The 13,513-nt window shown below is 43.5% G+C and overlaps 1 protein-coding gene across 1 annotated transcript in view; it reads right to left on the reverse strand.

Annotated features, from left to right (window-relative positions):
* Positions 1-13,513, reverse strand: part of adamtsl3 (ADAMTS-like 3) — a 228,380-nt gene that overhangs the window by 191,511 nt on the left and 23,356 nt on the right. The window contains 1 exon segment of the mRNA XM_064984412.1: positions 5,133-5,258. Coding sequence (XP_064840484.1) covers positions 5,133-5,258 — 126 coding nt within the window.

Raw genomic sequence — 13,513 nt, forward strand, 5'->3', positions numbered from 1 at the left:
CATGTTTCTCTCTGCTATACAGTGCAGTACATTCCAGATGTTTCTCTATGCTATACAGTGCAGTGCATTCCAGATGTTTCTCTATGCTATACAGTGCAGTACATTCCAGATGTTTCTCTCTGCTATACAGTGCAGTGCATTCCATATGTTTCTATCTGCTATACAGTGCATTCCAGATGTTTCCTAAGCTGGCTGGTATAGGGCCCCTGGCAGTGTGTGAGTGCGAGCGGGCGGCGTATGGGAGTGTGTGTGTGTGTCTCTGTGTGTGTGTGTTTGTTTGTGTTCCACAGACGGGCTGGTTTAGCAGCCTCGGGCAATGTGTATGTGTACATGTGTGTGTATGCCTGCATGTGTGTGTGTCTATATGTGTGTGTACATGTGTGTGAATATGTGTGTATGCATGGGTGTGCGTGTGTGTGTGTCTGCCTGCATGTGTGTGTGTATTTGTGTGTTCCACAGACTGGCTGGTTTATCAGCTTCAGGCAATGTCTCTCTCTGTGTGTGTGTGTGTGTGTGTGTGTGTGTGTGTGTGTGTGTGTGTGTGTGTGTGTGTGTGTGTGTGTGTGTGTGTGTGTGTGTGTGTGTGTGTGTGTGTGTGTGTGTGTGTGTGTGTGTGTGTGTGTGTGTGTGTGTGTGTGTGTGTGTGTGTGTGTGTGTGTGTGTGTGTGTGTGTGTGTGTGTGTGTGTGTGTGCGTGAACATACCGTGCCTTCAAAAAGTATTCACACCGTTGACTTTTTCCACGTTGTTGTTGCAGCCTGAATTCAATATGGAATAAATGTAGATGTTTCTTCACTGGCCTACACACAACACCCCATAATGTCAAAGTGGAATTATGTTTTTAGACATTTCTACTAAATCATTGAAAATGAAAAGCTGAAATGTTTTGAGTTAATAATTAGTCAACCCCTTTGTTATTATCAAGCCTAAATAAGTTCAGGAGTAAACATTTGCTTAACAAAACATAATAATGAACTCACTCGGTGTGCAATAACAGTGTTTTAACAAGATTTCTGAATGACTATCTCCCTCAGTCGAGCAGGGAATTTCAAACACAGATTCAGCCACAAAGACAGGGAGGTTCCAATTTTACAATTGGTAGATGGGTAAAAATAAACAGACATTCAATATCCCTTTGAGCATGGAGAAGTTATTAATTACACTTTGGATGGTGTATCAATACAACCAGTCACTACAAAGATACAAGTGTCCTTCCTAACTCAGTTGGCAGAGAGGAAGGAAACCGCTCAGGGATTTCAACAGGAGGCCAATGATGACTTTAAAACAGTTACAGAGTTGAATGGCTGTGATGGGAGAAAAGTGAAGATGAATCAACAACATTGTATTTACTCCACTATACTAAAACCTCATTGACAAAGATTAAAGTAATACTGCAAAAAGCATTAAAGAATACTGCAACAAAGCATTAAAGTACATTAAAGTAATACTGCAACAAAGCATTAAAGTAATACTGCAACAAAGCATTAAAGTAATACTGCAACAAAGCATTAAAGTAATACTGCAACAAAGCATTAAAGTAATACTGCAACAAAGCATTAAAGTAATACTGCAACAAAGCATTAAAGTAATAGCAATTTACTTTTTGTCCTGAAAAACCCCCAGAATGGAGCTTAGCACAGGCAAAATCCTAGAGGAAAACCTGGTTCAGTCTGCTTTCCACCAGACACTGGGAGATTGACCTTTCAGCAGGACAATAACCTACAACACAAGGCCAAATCTACACCGGAGTTACCAAGAAAACTATTAATGTTCCTGAGTGGCCAAGTTACAGACACAAATCTATTTGAAAATGGTTGTCTAGCAATGTTCAACAATCAATTTGACAGAGATTTAATAATTTTGAAAAGAATATTGGGCAAATGTTGCACAATCCAGGTGTAGAAAGCTCTTAGAGACCCAGAAAGATTCATAGCTGTAATCGCTGCCAAATGCGCTTCTACAAAGTATTGATTCAGGGGTGTGAATTCTTATGTAAATTAGATATTTCTGAAAATGGATTTAATCCATATTTAATTCAGGATGTAACACACCAAAATGTGGAATAAGTCAAGAGGTATGAATACTTTCTGTAGGCGCTGTGCGTGTGTGTGTGTGTGTGTGTGTGTGTGTGTGTGTGTGTGTGTGTGTGTGTGTGTGTGTGTGTGTGTGTGTGTGTGTGTGTGTGTGTGTGTGTGTGTTCCACAGACTGGCTCAGCCTCAGGCAGTCTCTTTGTTCCTCCTGCAGTGACTTTCTAAGTCAGTGCAGGCTCTGGTCCAAGACTACCACAGGAGAAAGTGTTAGGAACAGATGTCTACCTCCATCATTCCTCTATTCGCAGGGTCATACAGCAATTTGTATGTCGGCACTTTGTCATATATACTACACCCTATTCCATATATAGTGCACTACATTTGACCAGGGCCTTTAAACTGAACATACTGAGTCAGGGGCGACATGTTCCCCCCCACATTCTGAAATTGCATTTTTGTCCCCCCGAGTTTATATAGGGACTAGGGTGCCACTTGGGACGCAGTCATGGTGCCTAAGCTGTGAGTGCTGTATTGTTCCTGTCTCTGAGATAACAAAGGACTTTTGCTTCGGCTAATAGAAAATGGGGGCTAGAGGCATGCATGTGTGGGTCTGATCCTAGATGAGATGCACTCCTACTGGAAGATTCTTTGTGAATATGGGTCCTGGCGTCCCCTTTTCAATGAACCCCTATCACCAGTATCTGGGTTAAGACTAAATAACAAACAAGAAAGTCTCACTTTTTTGCTGTAAAATAGATAGAAGATGCAGACCTAGATCATATCGTGGCATTGTGTGATGTGGTGCAAATGTCTTTATGTTAAGCAGAGAAGACCCAAGGGAAGTACTCAGTTTGGTTCATATCACTCTGAGAGCGTCCAGGTTCATTCAGCTCTTCACATTACTTTCCAAGGGACTATAGTCATTTGAAAATACATATTTTTCAGAGTATTCACATTACAGGACCTTTTTTTACTAAAATCAGATTGGATACAATAAACCCTGTGTGTGAAAACCTCCTCCCAGTGAACACATAGTCAACGTATGAGACCGACGTGGGAATTGAACCGACAACCTTGATCTTCCCGCAGCCAGCACCACAGCATCACTGAGCCACCTGGCAGCAGTCCCAGTGACCAGACAATGTCTGGCTTAGCCACACATTCCCCATGAATTCACTTCCTAGCAGCTTTCATCCCACACCCACTAACACAGAGAAACCCAAAACAAGACTATAGTCTATAGATACTACAGAGATATCAGCCATGTTAATGTAGCTCAGGTGTAAGTCATGAACAGGTTTAGTCACACATCCACTAACACAGAGAAACCCAAAACAAGACTCAAATGTACAGACTATCCACCGTGTCTGTGTAGCTTAATGCAGCTCTATCACTCATCCAGACATGTCTAAGTCAGGAACATGAACAGCATTAGACACACATCCTCAACAAGAGAGAGACAGAAGCATCCAATTCTACAATCTTGGACTTAACATGACTGCATCACTCAAGACTAGGGGAGACAGGCTGAATCGTACTCAAAAAATACAACGTTTTGGCATCTCCCCAAAAGACCAAAAGCAAGCTTTGACAAATCCTGAATGAGGTCAAAATGTGTCAGCTTTAGAAATAAATAAGAAAATACAGTGTTTTTGGGAGATGCCATCACATGGAATATATGACATTCCCCAGGTAAGCACCTCATTCCATACAAATCCTCCTAGTAGCACTGGAATATCTCAACTGAACATACTGAGTCAGGGGCAACATGTCCCCCCCCCCACATTCTGAAATTGCATTTTTGTCCCCCCCCCAGTTTAATAATTGGAATGTGATACAGAACGAGGCAATGGTGTGCTTTAGGACCATGTGGACGCCTCCGAGTAGTCGGATAGGCTGTTTGGAATGTTAATCTGACTGGATTTATAAAAATAAAATCACTTTTTATTTTACTTTCACCCTTCTAAAACCAAAGTAGCGCTCCTGTACTGAGTCCCTACAGCAGCAGGTCTGGGGACCGACATGGTCACAGTGATGTTGCTGACTGAATCATCCTGGTTGAATGATTCTCAGTATCAGAAGGGAATAAGCAGGGAATCCTGCGTTCTACAGCCAGGATTTCTGGGAAACTTGGGAAAGTTACCAGAATTTTGCAACCTTAATTGTGATAGTTAGTCAACACTGATTCAGTCAGTTCTAATGTGATAGGTTGTGATAATGTGAGTGACCACCACCTTCCCGTCCCCAGTACAGGGTCCATCTCTACAGAAAGGTTATGGCCTGAAAACCTGTGTTTTAAAGGAAATGTCTCATTACTGTGTGCCTAAAAAAATGGGACAGATATTCTGTCAGGCTCTGCCTCTTTATACCACTTGTTCTCTCTTCAATAGCCTCTCCGGCATTTAACTGCATGTCTGAAATTCACAGACAAATTTAATGCCATCTTTCATCTCTATTCAACTACTAAACCATGGGCCAAGTGACAGACCAGTATTTTCTATTGAATTGGGTGCTTCAAAAAAAGTACTGGGCCATACAACCATACAAATTCCAGACAAATAATTCAGGAGAAATCCAACTTGAAACATTCAGACATGTTTCTGCGTATAATTAGGGATCATTTGTCCTGATATTGGTCAGATGCGAGCTTTTCAAAACATCATGTACTCAACATTTTAACCAGAATGTTGTGGTTCCTGATCCAAAAGGCCAAATTGAGAGCAAAAAAACAACATATCTTTATTATCCTGAGCTCTTCAGCCCAACGCCAGATGGATCAGCAGGAGCACGCTGCTTTATTGAATCAAACTGGAGAAAATGTTCCACATTTGAGAAGATGCAGAGAGAAGAATGAATGAATACATTGTATCCTGGTCCACTCAATATCTTCTCACATAGTGTATACTATAGAAAAAGACATTGGGGACTTCTCCTACTGCTTATAAATAGTTGTTCTTTTGACAGGTCATGTGTGTCTCATTTGTTGTCTACACCCCAAAAACACCCCATTTTTCTCTCCCTTACTCCCACACGTCACTCACAGCAGACCCACTCAGAGGATCAGGTTTTCCATTGTGTGTGTGTGTGTGTGTGTGTACCCACCTGGTCGTCGTATCTGTAGGTAAGGAACTGGTCCTCGGTAGCGTCCTCCAGGAAACTTCCCTGAGGGGACAGAGCAAACTCAGGCAGGAACACAGCACCCTGGGTCTGGCTCTGGGTCGCTCCACACTGGGGAGACAGGAGGTAGAAAATAAAAAGATGAATAGAAAGCTTGAAATCCCCCAAGAAGAGATAACTCTGTTCCCCAAGAAGAGATCCCTGGTAACTCTGTTCCCCAAGAAGAGATCCCTGGTAACTCTGTTCCCTAAGAAGAGATCCCTGGTAACTCTGTTCCCCAAGAAGAGATCGCTGGTAACTCTGTTACCAAAGAAGAGATCCCTGGTAACTCTGTTCCCCAAGAAGAGATCCTGGTAACTCTGTTCCCTAAGAAGAGATCCAAAGAAGAGATCCCTCTGTTCCCCAAGAAGAGATCGCTGGTAACTCTGTTACCAAAGAAGAGATCCCTGGTAACTCTGTTACCAAAGAAGAGATCCCTGGTAACTCTGTTCCACAAGAAGAGATCTCTGTTAACTCTGCTCCCTAAGAAGAGATCCCTGGTAACTCTGTTCCCTAAGAAGAGATCCCTGGTAACTCTGTTCCCTAAGAAGAGATCCCTGGTAACTCTGTTCCCTAAGAAGAGATCGCTGCCCAAGAAGAGATCCCTGGTAACTCTGTTCCCTAAGAAGAGATCCCTGGTAACTCTGTTCCCCAAGAAGAGATCCATGGTAACTCTGTTCCCCAAGAAGAGATCCCTGGTAACTCTGTTCCCCAAGAAAAGATCGCTGGTAACTCTGTTAGAGGTTTTACCTGAATAGAGCTAATAAAGTGGGCGGCAGGGTAGCCTAGTGGTTAGAGCGTTGGACTAGTAACCGAAAGGTTGCAAGTTCAAATCCCCGAGCTGACAAGGTACAAATCTGGCGTTCTGCCCCTGAACAGGTAGTTAACCCACTGTTCCTAGGCCGTCATTGAAAATAAGAATTTGTTCTTAACTGACTTGACTAGTTAAATAACTTCTCCCAACACACACACACACTAGCCCCTGAACAGCACAAGCATGAAAATAAGAATTTGTTCTTAACTGTCTAGTTAAATAACTTCTCCCAAATGTGTGTCAGGGCAACATTCACTCCTCTCAGCTGCAGACTCCCTATCCAAGACGACGTAGTCCTCGTCACCGAAGCTCTCAGAACAGATGTAAATCACACTACTAATCTATGTGATGTTCATTAGTGGAGAGAAACCTGGACCTAAGTCTTGTTTAATAAACAGATGCAGTGATATCGTCTCCCCAAGTAGACCGGGGTTGGTATTGTATACACAGGAGAGACTAGCTGTGCTCCAGCGAACATCACTGAATTCTGTGGAGAACACGGCATTCTTCCTGAAATTGTGCAAATCACACACACACTATCACAAGCATACTTACACACACTGAGAAGAGAGTCAGACACACACTCTTTCATCAGTGACTTGGTGGGTGTCTGACAGGACACCAGAGAAGACACCAGCTGAGAGGCAGGACTTCAGTCTTCTCCCACTGAGCTGTCCTCCAGACAGACACAACCCTGCACCCAGACTCCAGCCTAAACAAAGCCCATGTGTGAAGCCCCCCACCCGGACACACAAAGCACACTGCCATCTGTATGAACTGGGGTTGCATCACAAATGGCGGCAGGGTAGCCTAGTGGTTAGAGCGTTGGGCTAGTAACCAGAAGGTTGCAAGTTCAAATCCCCGAGCTGACAAGGTACAAATCTGTCGTTCTGCCCCTGAACAGGCAGTTAACCCACTGTTCCTAGGCTGTCATTGAAAATAAGAATTTGTTCTTAACTGACTTGCCTAGTTAAATAAAAAAATAAATGGCACCCTATTCCTTATATAGTGCACTGGTTTTGACCAAAACTCAATGGGCGCTGGTCTAAAGTAGTGCACTATGAAAGGAATATGGATCCATTTGGGGTGCATCCTGTGACCCCCCCTATATATAAGTCTGGACCAGAGGAACCAAAATAAACACAGACACACGTAAGTCCCTCAGGTGTCGACAGACATGACTTTTAAGTAGGGTGCCCATTCTGTCTGAAAGGGCCACAACAGCAGTTACCCTGGAAACAGGCTGGCTGGTGGAGACACTGATGTTCTCAGATTCAGAAAGCAGGCTCTGAGTCCACTGGGTTTGACAGGCATTAGCACAGGCAGAGTAGAGCAGACAATGTTGAGTCACTGTGAGACAAATATATACATATTGTTTCTGGTTCAGTGCAGTCGCTCCAAATACCATAGAATAATCAGAGAGAAAAGCCTTCAGTCTGATCAAACTGGTCTTCACTACAGAAGAGGTTCTGTCTGCTCCATAAATTATAGAAAGTGCCTGTACCCATGAACACACGTTCACACGTGCAAACACACACACAGATGCTGGACCCTCCTCACAGCACTCCAAAACACTATCAAAGCAGCACACACCCAGAGTGTCTATATCCCCTGTAAAGGTTTGGAAAGAAGCCATGAGTCACCTTTGGAGCAGCAATCCATCTATGCCCACATCTGGCCAGACTCACACTCTCTCTAACACACACCTGCATGCACACGCACACCTGCACGCACACACACACCTGCATGCACACACACACACACACACACACACACACACACACACACACACACACACACACACACACACACACACACACACACACACACACACACACACACACACACACACTCCCGCTGTGAAGTCACTGGGTCATGGCATAACAGCCCACCATAACAGCAAGACCTCTAATTGAGTTTACACACCACTAGAGTGACCGTGTCTGGGCTATCCTGCCCTTTGGAGGGCACAGCTGGTCTCTCTCTCCCTCTCGGACTCTCTGTCTCTCTCTTTTTCTGTCTGTCTCTTTTTCTGTCTGTCTCTGTCACTCTATCTCTCTCTCTGTCTCACTCTCTCTGTCTCACTCTTTCTGTCTCACTCTCTCTGTCTCACTCTCTCACTCCCTCTGTCTCACTCTCTCTGTCTCACTCTCTCTGTCTCACTCTCTCCGTCTCACTCTCTCCATCTCTCTCCCGGTCTCTCGATCTCTTTTGCAAGGGTCATGCGTCGCTTCAATGTCTGTAGGTACAGAGAAAACACCACTAAGTATAGTTTACACAACACCTGGGGTGTGTGTGTGTATATATGAGTGTGCGTGCGTGGTGTATGTATGTATGTGTATGCACGTGTGTGTGAGTCTGTGTATGTATGTATGTATGTATGTATGTATGTATGTATGTATGTATGTATGTATGTATGTATGTATGTATGTATGTATGTATGTATGTATGTATGTATGTATGTATGTATGTATGTATGTATGTATGTACGTATGTACGTACAGTGGGGAGAACAAGTATTTGATACACTGCTGATTTTGCAGGTTTTCCTACTTACAAAGCATGTAGAGGTCTGTAATTGTTATCATAGGTACACTTCAACTGTGAGAGACAGAATCTAAAACAATCTAAAAAAATTGATTTATAAGTAATTAATTTGCATTTTATTGCATGACATAAGTATTTGATCACCTACCAACCAGTAAGAATTCCGTCTCTCACAGACCTCTTAGGTTTTCCTTAAGAAGCCCTCCTGTTCTCCATTCATTACCTGTATTAACTGCACCTGTTTGAACTCATTACCTGTAAAAAAGACACCTGTCCACACACAATCAAACAGACTCCAACCTCTCCACTCCACTATGGCCAAGACCAGAGAGCTATGTAAGGACATCAGGGATAAAATTGTAGACCTGCACAAGGCTGGGATGGGCTACAGGACAATAGGCAAGCAGCTTGGTGAGAAGGGAACAACTGTTGGCGCAATTATTAGAAAATGGAAGAAGTTCAAGATCACGGTCAATCACCCTCGGTCTCGGGCTCCATGCAAGATCTCACCTCGTGGGGCATCAATGACCATGAGGAAGGTGAGGGATCAGCCCAGAACTACATGGCAGGACCTGGTCAATGACCTGAAGAGAGCTGGGACCACAGTCTCAAAGAAAAGCATTAGTAACACACTACGCAGTCATGGATTAAAATCCTGCAGCGCACACAAGGTCCCCCTGCTCAAGTCAGCGCATTTCCAGGCCCGTCTGAAGTTTGCCAATGACCATCTGGATGATCCAGAGGAGGAATGGGAGAAGGTCATGTGGTCTGATGAGACAAAAATAAAGCTTTTTGGTCTAAACTCCACTCGCCGTGTTTGGGGGAAGAAGAAGGATGAGTACAACCCCAAGAACACCATCCCAACTGTGAAGCATGGAGGTGGAAACATCATTCTTTGGGGATGCTTTTCTGCAATGGGGACAGGATGATTGCACCATATTGAGGGGAAGATGGATGGGGCCATGTATCGCGAGATCTTGGCCAACAACCTCCTTCCCTCAGTAAGAGTATTGAAGATGGGTCGTGGCTGGGTCTTCCAGCATGACAACGACCCGAAACACACAGCCAGGGCAACTAAGGAGTGGCTCCGTAAGAAGCATCTCAAGGTCCTGGAGTGGCCTAGCCAGTCTCCAGACCTGAACCCAATAGAAAATCTTTGGCGGGAGCTGAAAGTCCGTATTGCCCAGCGACAGCCCCGAAACCTGAGGGATCTGGAGAAGGTCTGTATGAAGGAGTGGACCAAAATCCATGCTGCAATGTGTGCAAGCCTGGTCAAGAACTACAGGAAACGTATGATCTCTGGTTTCTGTACCAAATATAAAGTTCTGCTTTTCTGATGTATCAAATACTTATGTCATGCAATAAAATGCAAATGAATTACTTAAAAAACATTCAATGTGGCCTCCCGGGTGGCGCAGTGGTCTAGGGCACTGCATCGCAGCGCTAGCTGTGCCACCAGATACTCTGGGTTCGCGCCCAGGCTCTGTCACAGCTGGCCGTGACCGGGAGGTCCGTGGGGTGACGCACAATTGGCCTAGCGTCTTCCGGGTTGGGGAAGGTTTGGCTGGTAGAGATATCCTTGTCTCATCGCGCACCATTGCACCGTATTGAGGGGAGGATGGATGGGGCCATGTATCGCGAGATCCTGGTCAACAACCGCAGTGCGCGCAAACCAAGGTTGCCAGGTGCACTGTGTTTCTTCCGACCCATTGGTGCGGCTGGCTTCCAGGTTGGATGCGCGCTGTGTTAAGAAGCAGTGCGGCTTGGTTGGGTTGTGTTTCGGAGGACGCATGGCTTTCGACCTTCGTTTCTCCCGAGCCCGTACGGGAGTTGTAGCGATGAGACAAGATAGTTATTACTAACAATTGGATAACACGAAAAAGGGGGTAAAATTGAAATTAAAAAATATGTATATATATATATATATATATATAAAAATCATACAATGTGATTTTCTGGATTTTTGTTTTAGATTCCGTCTCTCACAGTTGAAGTGTACCTATGATAATTATGATTTGTAAGTAGGAAAACCTGCAAAATCGGCAGTGTATCAAATACTTGTTCTCCCCACTGTATGTATGTATGTATGTGTGTGTGTGTGTGTGTGTGTGTGTGTGTGTGTGTGTGTGTGTTACAGTGGGGCAGTAAGTCACTTTAGAGGAGGGAAGGACCAACGGATTAGAGGGACAGTCCAACTCACATTACAAAAGTATCTGTTGCTGAATAAATGTGACTGGTTATAGGATCAGGGGTGTTTGATGCTAATGCCTTCTTGGCCATGTGACTTCATTACAAACTGGTGTTGGATCTGTAAATATGAATAAAGATGTCTAAATATGAGCCTCGTGCAGCCAAGGAGAAAGCACTGAGATACAGCATATAGGAAGAAAGACAGGATCTTTCCCGGACAGACATGATTGGCAGAGATAATGGAGAGGTTGGCCATGCTTTTACAGGTGAATTATTAAAGAGATGGGTGGGGCTAAGGCTTAAGAGGGTGTGAACAATGCTGAATGGGAGAAAACAAAGAAGAGCTCTGTAGCAAGTGTGAAAATCGAATCAAAATCTTTCAAGGCCATTTCCCCCAACTTGTCTCCTAAGTAGGTTTACAACACAGGAAGTTGGTGTCACCTTAATTGGGGAGGACGGGCTCGTAGTAATGGCTGGAGCAGAATCAGTGGAATGGTATCAGATACAGTACAGTATAGGCACAGTCAACTTAGTGTATGTAAACTTCGGACCCACTAGAATTGTAATACAGTGAATTATAAGAGAAATAATCTGTCTGTAAACAATTGTTGGTAAAATGGCTTGTGTCATGCACAATGTAGATGTCCTAACCGACTTGCCTAAACTATAGTTTGTTAACAATACATTTGTGGAGTGGTTGAAAAACTAGTTTTAATGACTCCAACCTATGTGTATGTAAACTTCCAACTTCAACTGTACAATTTTGAAGCTTTGAGGGTTTTTTATGTAAAAATTAAATTAAATAAAAAAATCTCCATGGAGAAATCTGGTCAAAATTTAAGTCACCTATTATGATATAATGCCACTGCACAGTTCATGCATTTTCAATGCCATCAAATTACTTGAAAAATATATAATGGAGACACGTCTTCATAAAAGGATACTGTTTTAATATCATTTATTATTATTATTATTATTAAATGTAACCTTTATTTAACTTGGCAAGTCAGTTCAAAACAATATGAGCTGGGTTGGAATGTATATAAGGGGTTTTAGGCACTTTCAGAATGAATGGGGCCCTATGACATTAATCTGACTACAGAATATATGACTGTTTACTATCTCGGTAGGGGAACTAAATATCCCAAAACCTTTTGGAGTATCATCTACAGCCAAGTGAGGGGGTAAAGTAATGTTAAAGTGGCAGTCTGCAATTTAAAAACTAATACACCAGCCACGCCACCACTTGTGGAGAGAGAGAGAGAGAGAGAGAGAGAGAGAGAGAGAGAGAGAGAGAGAGAGAGAGAGAGAGAGAGAGCAGGTGTGATAGAGAGGGAAAGTCAAGTCTGATCTCATTGTGTAAAAGTCTATTTTCACCCTCAGAGGCAGTAGAGTAGGAACAATAACATCTCTATTCATACAAAACACACACACATATACAAGCACACACACTAATCTGTTCAGCTCCAGCACACCACTGGTGATCCCAGTCACAGAGTCACCCCCCAACAAATGTTTTACCATGAATGGTCCTTTCTTCACAGGACAATATCTTGATTTAACCTGTACTGACACACACACACGCACACTCTGATTCCACGATACCCATGAATGGTCATTTCTTCGTAGGACAATACCTTGATTTAACCTGTACTGTCACACACACACACACACACACTGATTCCACGATACCCATGAATGGTCATTTCTGAAGATCTAAATAGAATGTGTTTTTGAAACATCAGATACAGAGAGCAAGTGTGTGTGTGTGTGTGTGTGTGTGTGTGTGTGTGTGTGTGTGTGTGTGTGTGTATCAGTGCGTGAGTGTGTGTGTATCAGTGCGTGAGTGTGTGTGTATACACAGCCAAATAATCATAGCTTTCTTCCTGGGACAATTAAGAGACACTTCACGACAAAAATCCAATTCCCCTACTAAGAACACTTGAAAGGGTACTACTAAGGGTACTGAAGGGCTGGCTGGACCCAAAAGAAAATCCCACAACAGAAGCATAGATTCCAACGAGGCCCGACTTGGCCCAATTGGGACCACTTTGGCCCCCTTTGGCCTAGCTTGGCATTATGGATGGACCGTCTTATCTACTTGGCTGTTCAGAGAGGGTAAGGTTTAGGGGGAGTACACACACAGTATTAATAACAGTGCTGTTCAGAGAGGGTAAGGTTTAGGGGAGTACACACACAGTATTAATAACAGTGCTGTTCAGAGAGGGTAAGGTTTAGGGTAGTACACACACAGTATTAATAACAGTGCTGTTCAGAGAGGGTAAGGTTTAGGGGGAGTACACACACAGTATTAATAACAGTGCTGTTCAGAGAGGGTAAGGTTTAGGGGGAGTACACACACAGTATTAATAACAGTGCTGTTCAGAGAGGGTAAGGTTTAATAACAGGGGAGTACACACACAGTATTAATAACAGTGCTGTTCAGAGAGGGTAAGGTTTGCTGTTCAGGGGAGAGTAAGGTTTAGGGGAGTACACACACAGTATTAATAACAGTGCTGTTCAGAGAGGGTAAGGTTTAGGGGGTACACACACAGTATTAATAACAGTGCACACAGTATTAATAACAGTGCTGTTCAGAGAGGGTAAGGTTTAGGGGGAGTACACACACAGTATTAATAACAGTGCTGTTCAGAGAGGGTAAGGTTTAGGGGGAGTACACACACAGTATTAATAACAGTGCTGTTCAGAGAGGGTAAGGTTTAGGGGGAGTACACACACAGTATTAATAACAGTGCTGTTCAGAGAGGGTAAGGTT

The sequence above is a fragment of the Oncorhynchus masou genome, chromosome 2 (assembly GCF_036934945.1).
Source record: "Oncorhynchus masou masou isolate Uvic2021 chromosome 2, UVic_Omas_1.1, whole genome shotgun sequence".
Taxonomy (NCBI): Eukaryota; Metazoa; Chordata; class Actinopteri; order Salmoniformes; family Salmonidae; genus Oncorhynchus; species Oncorhynchus masou.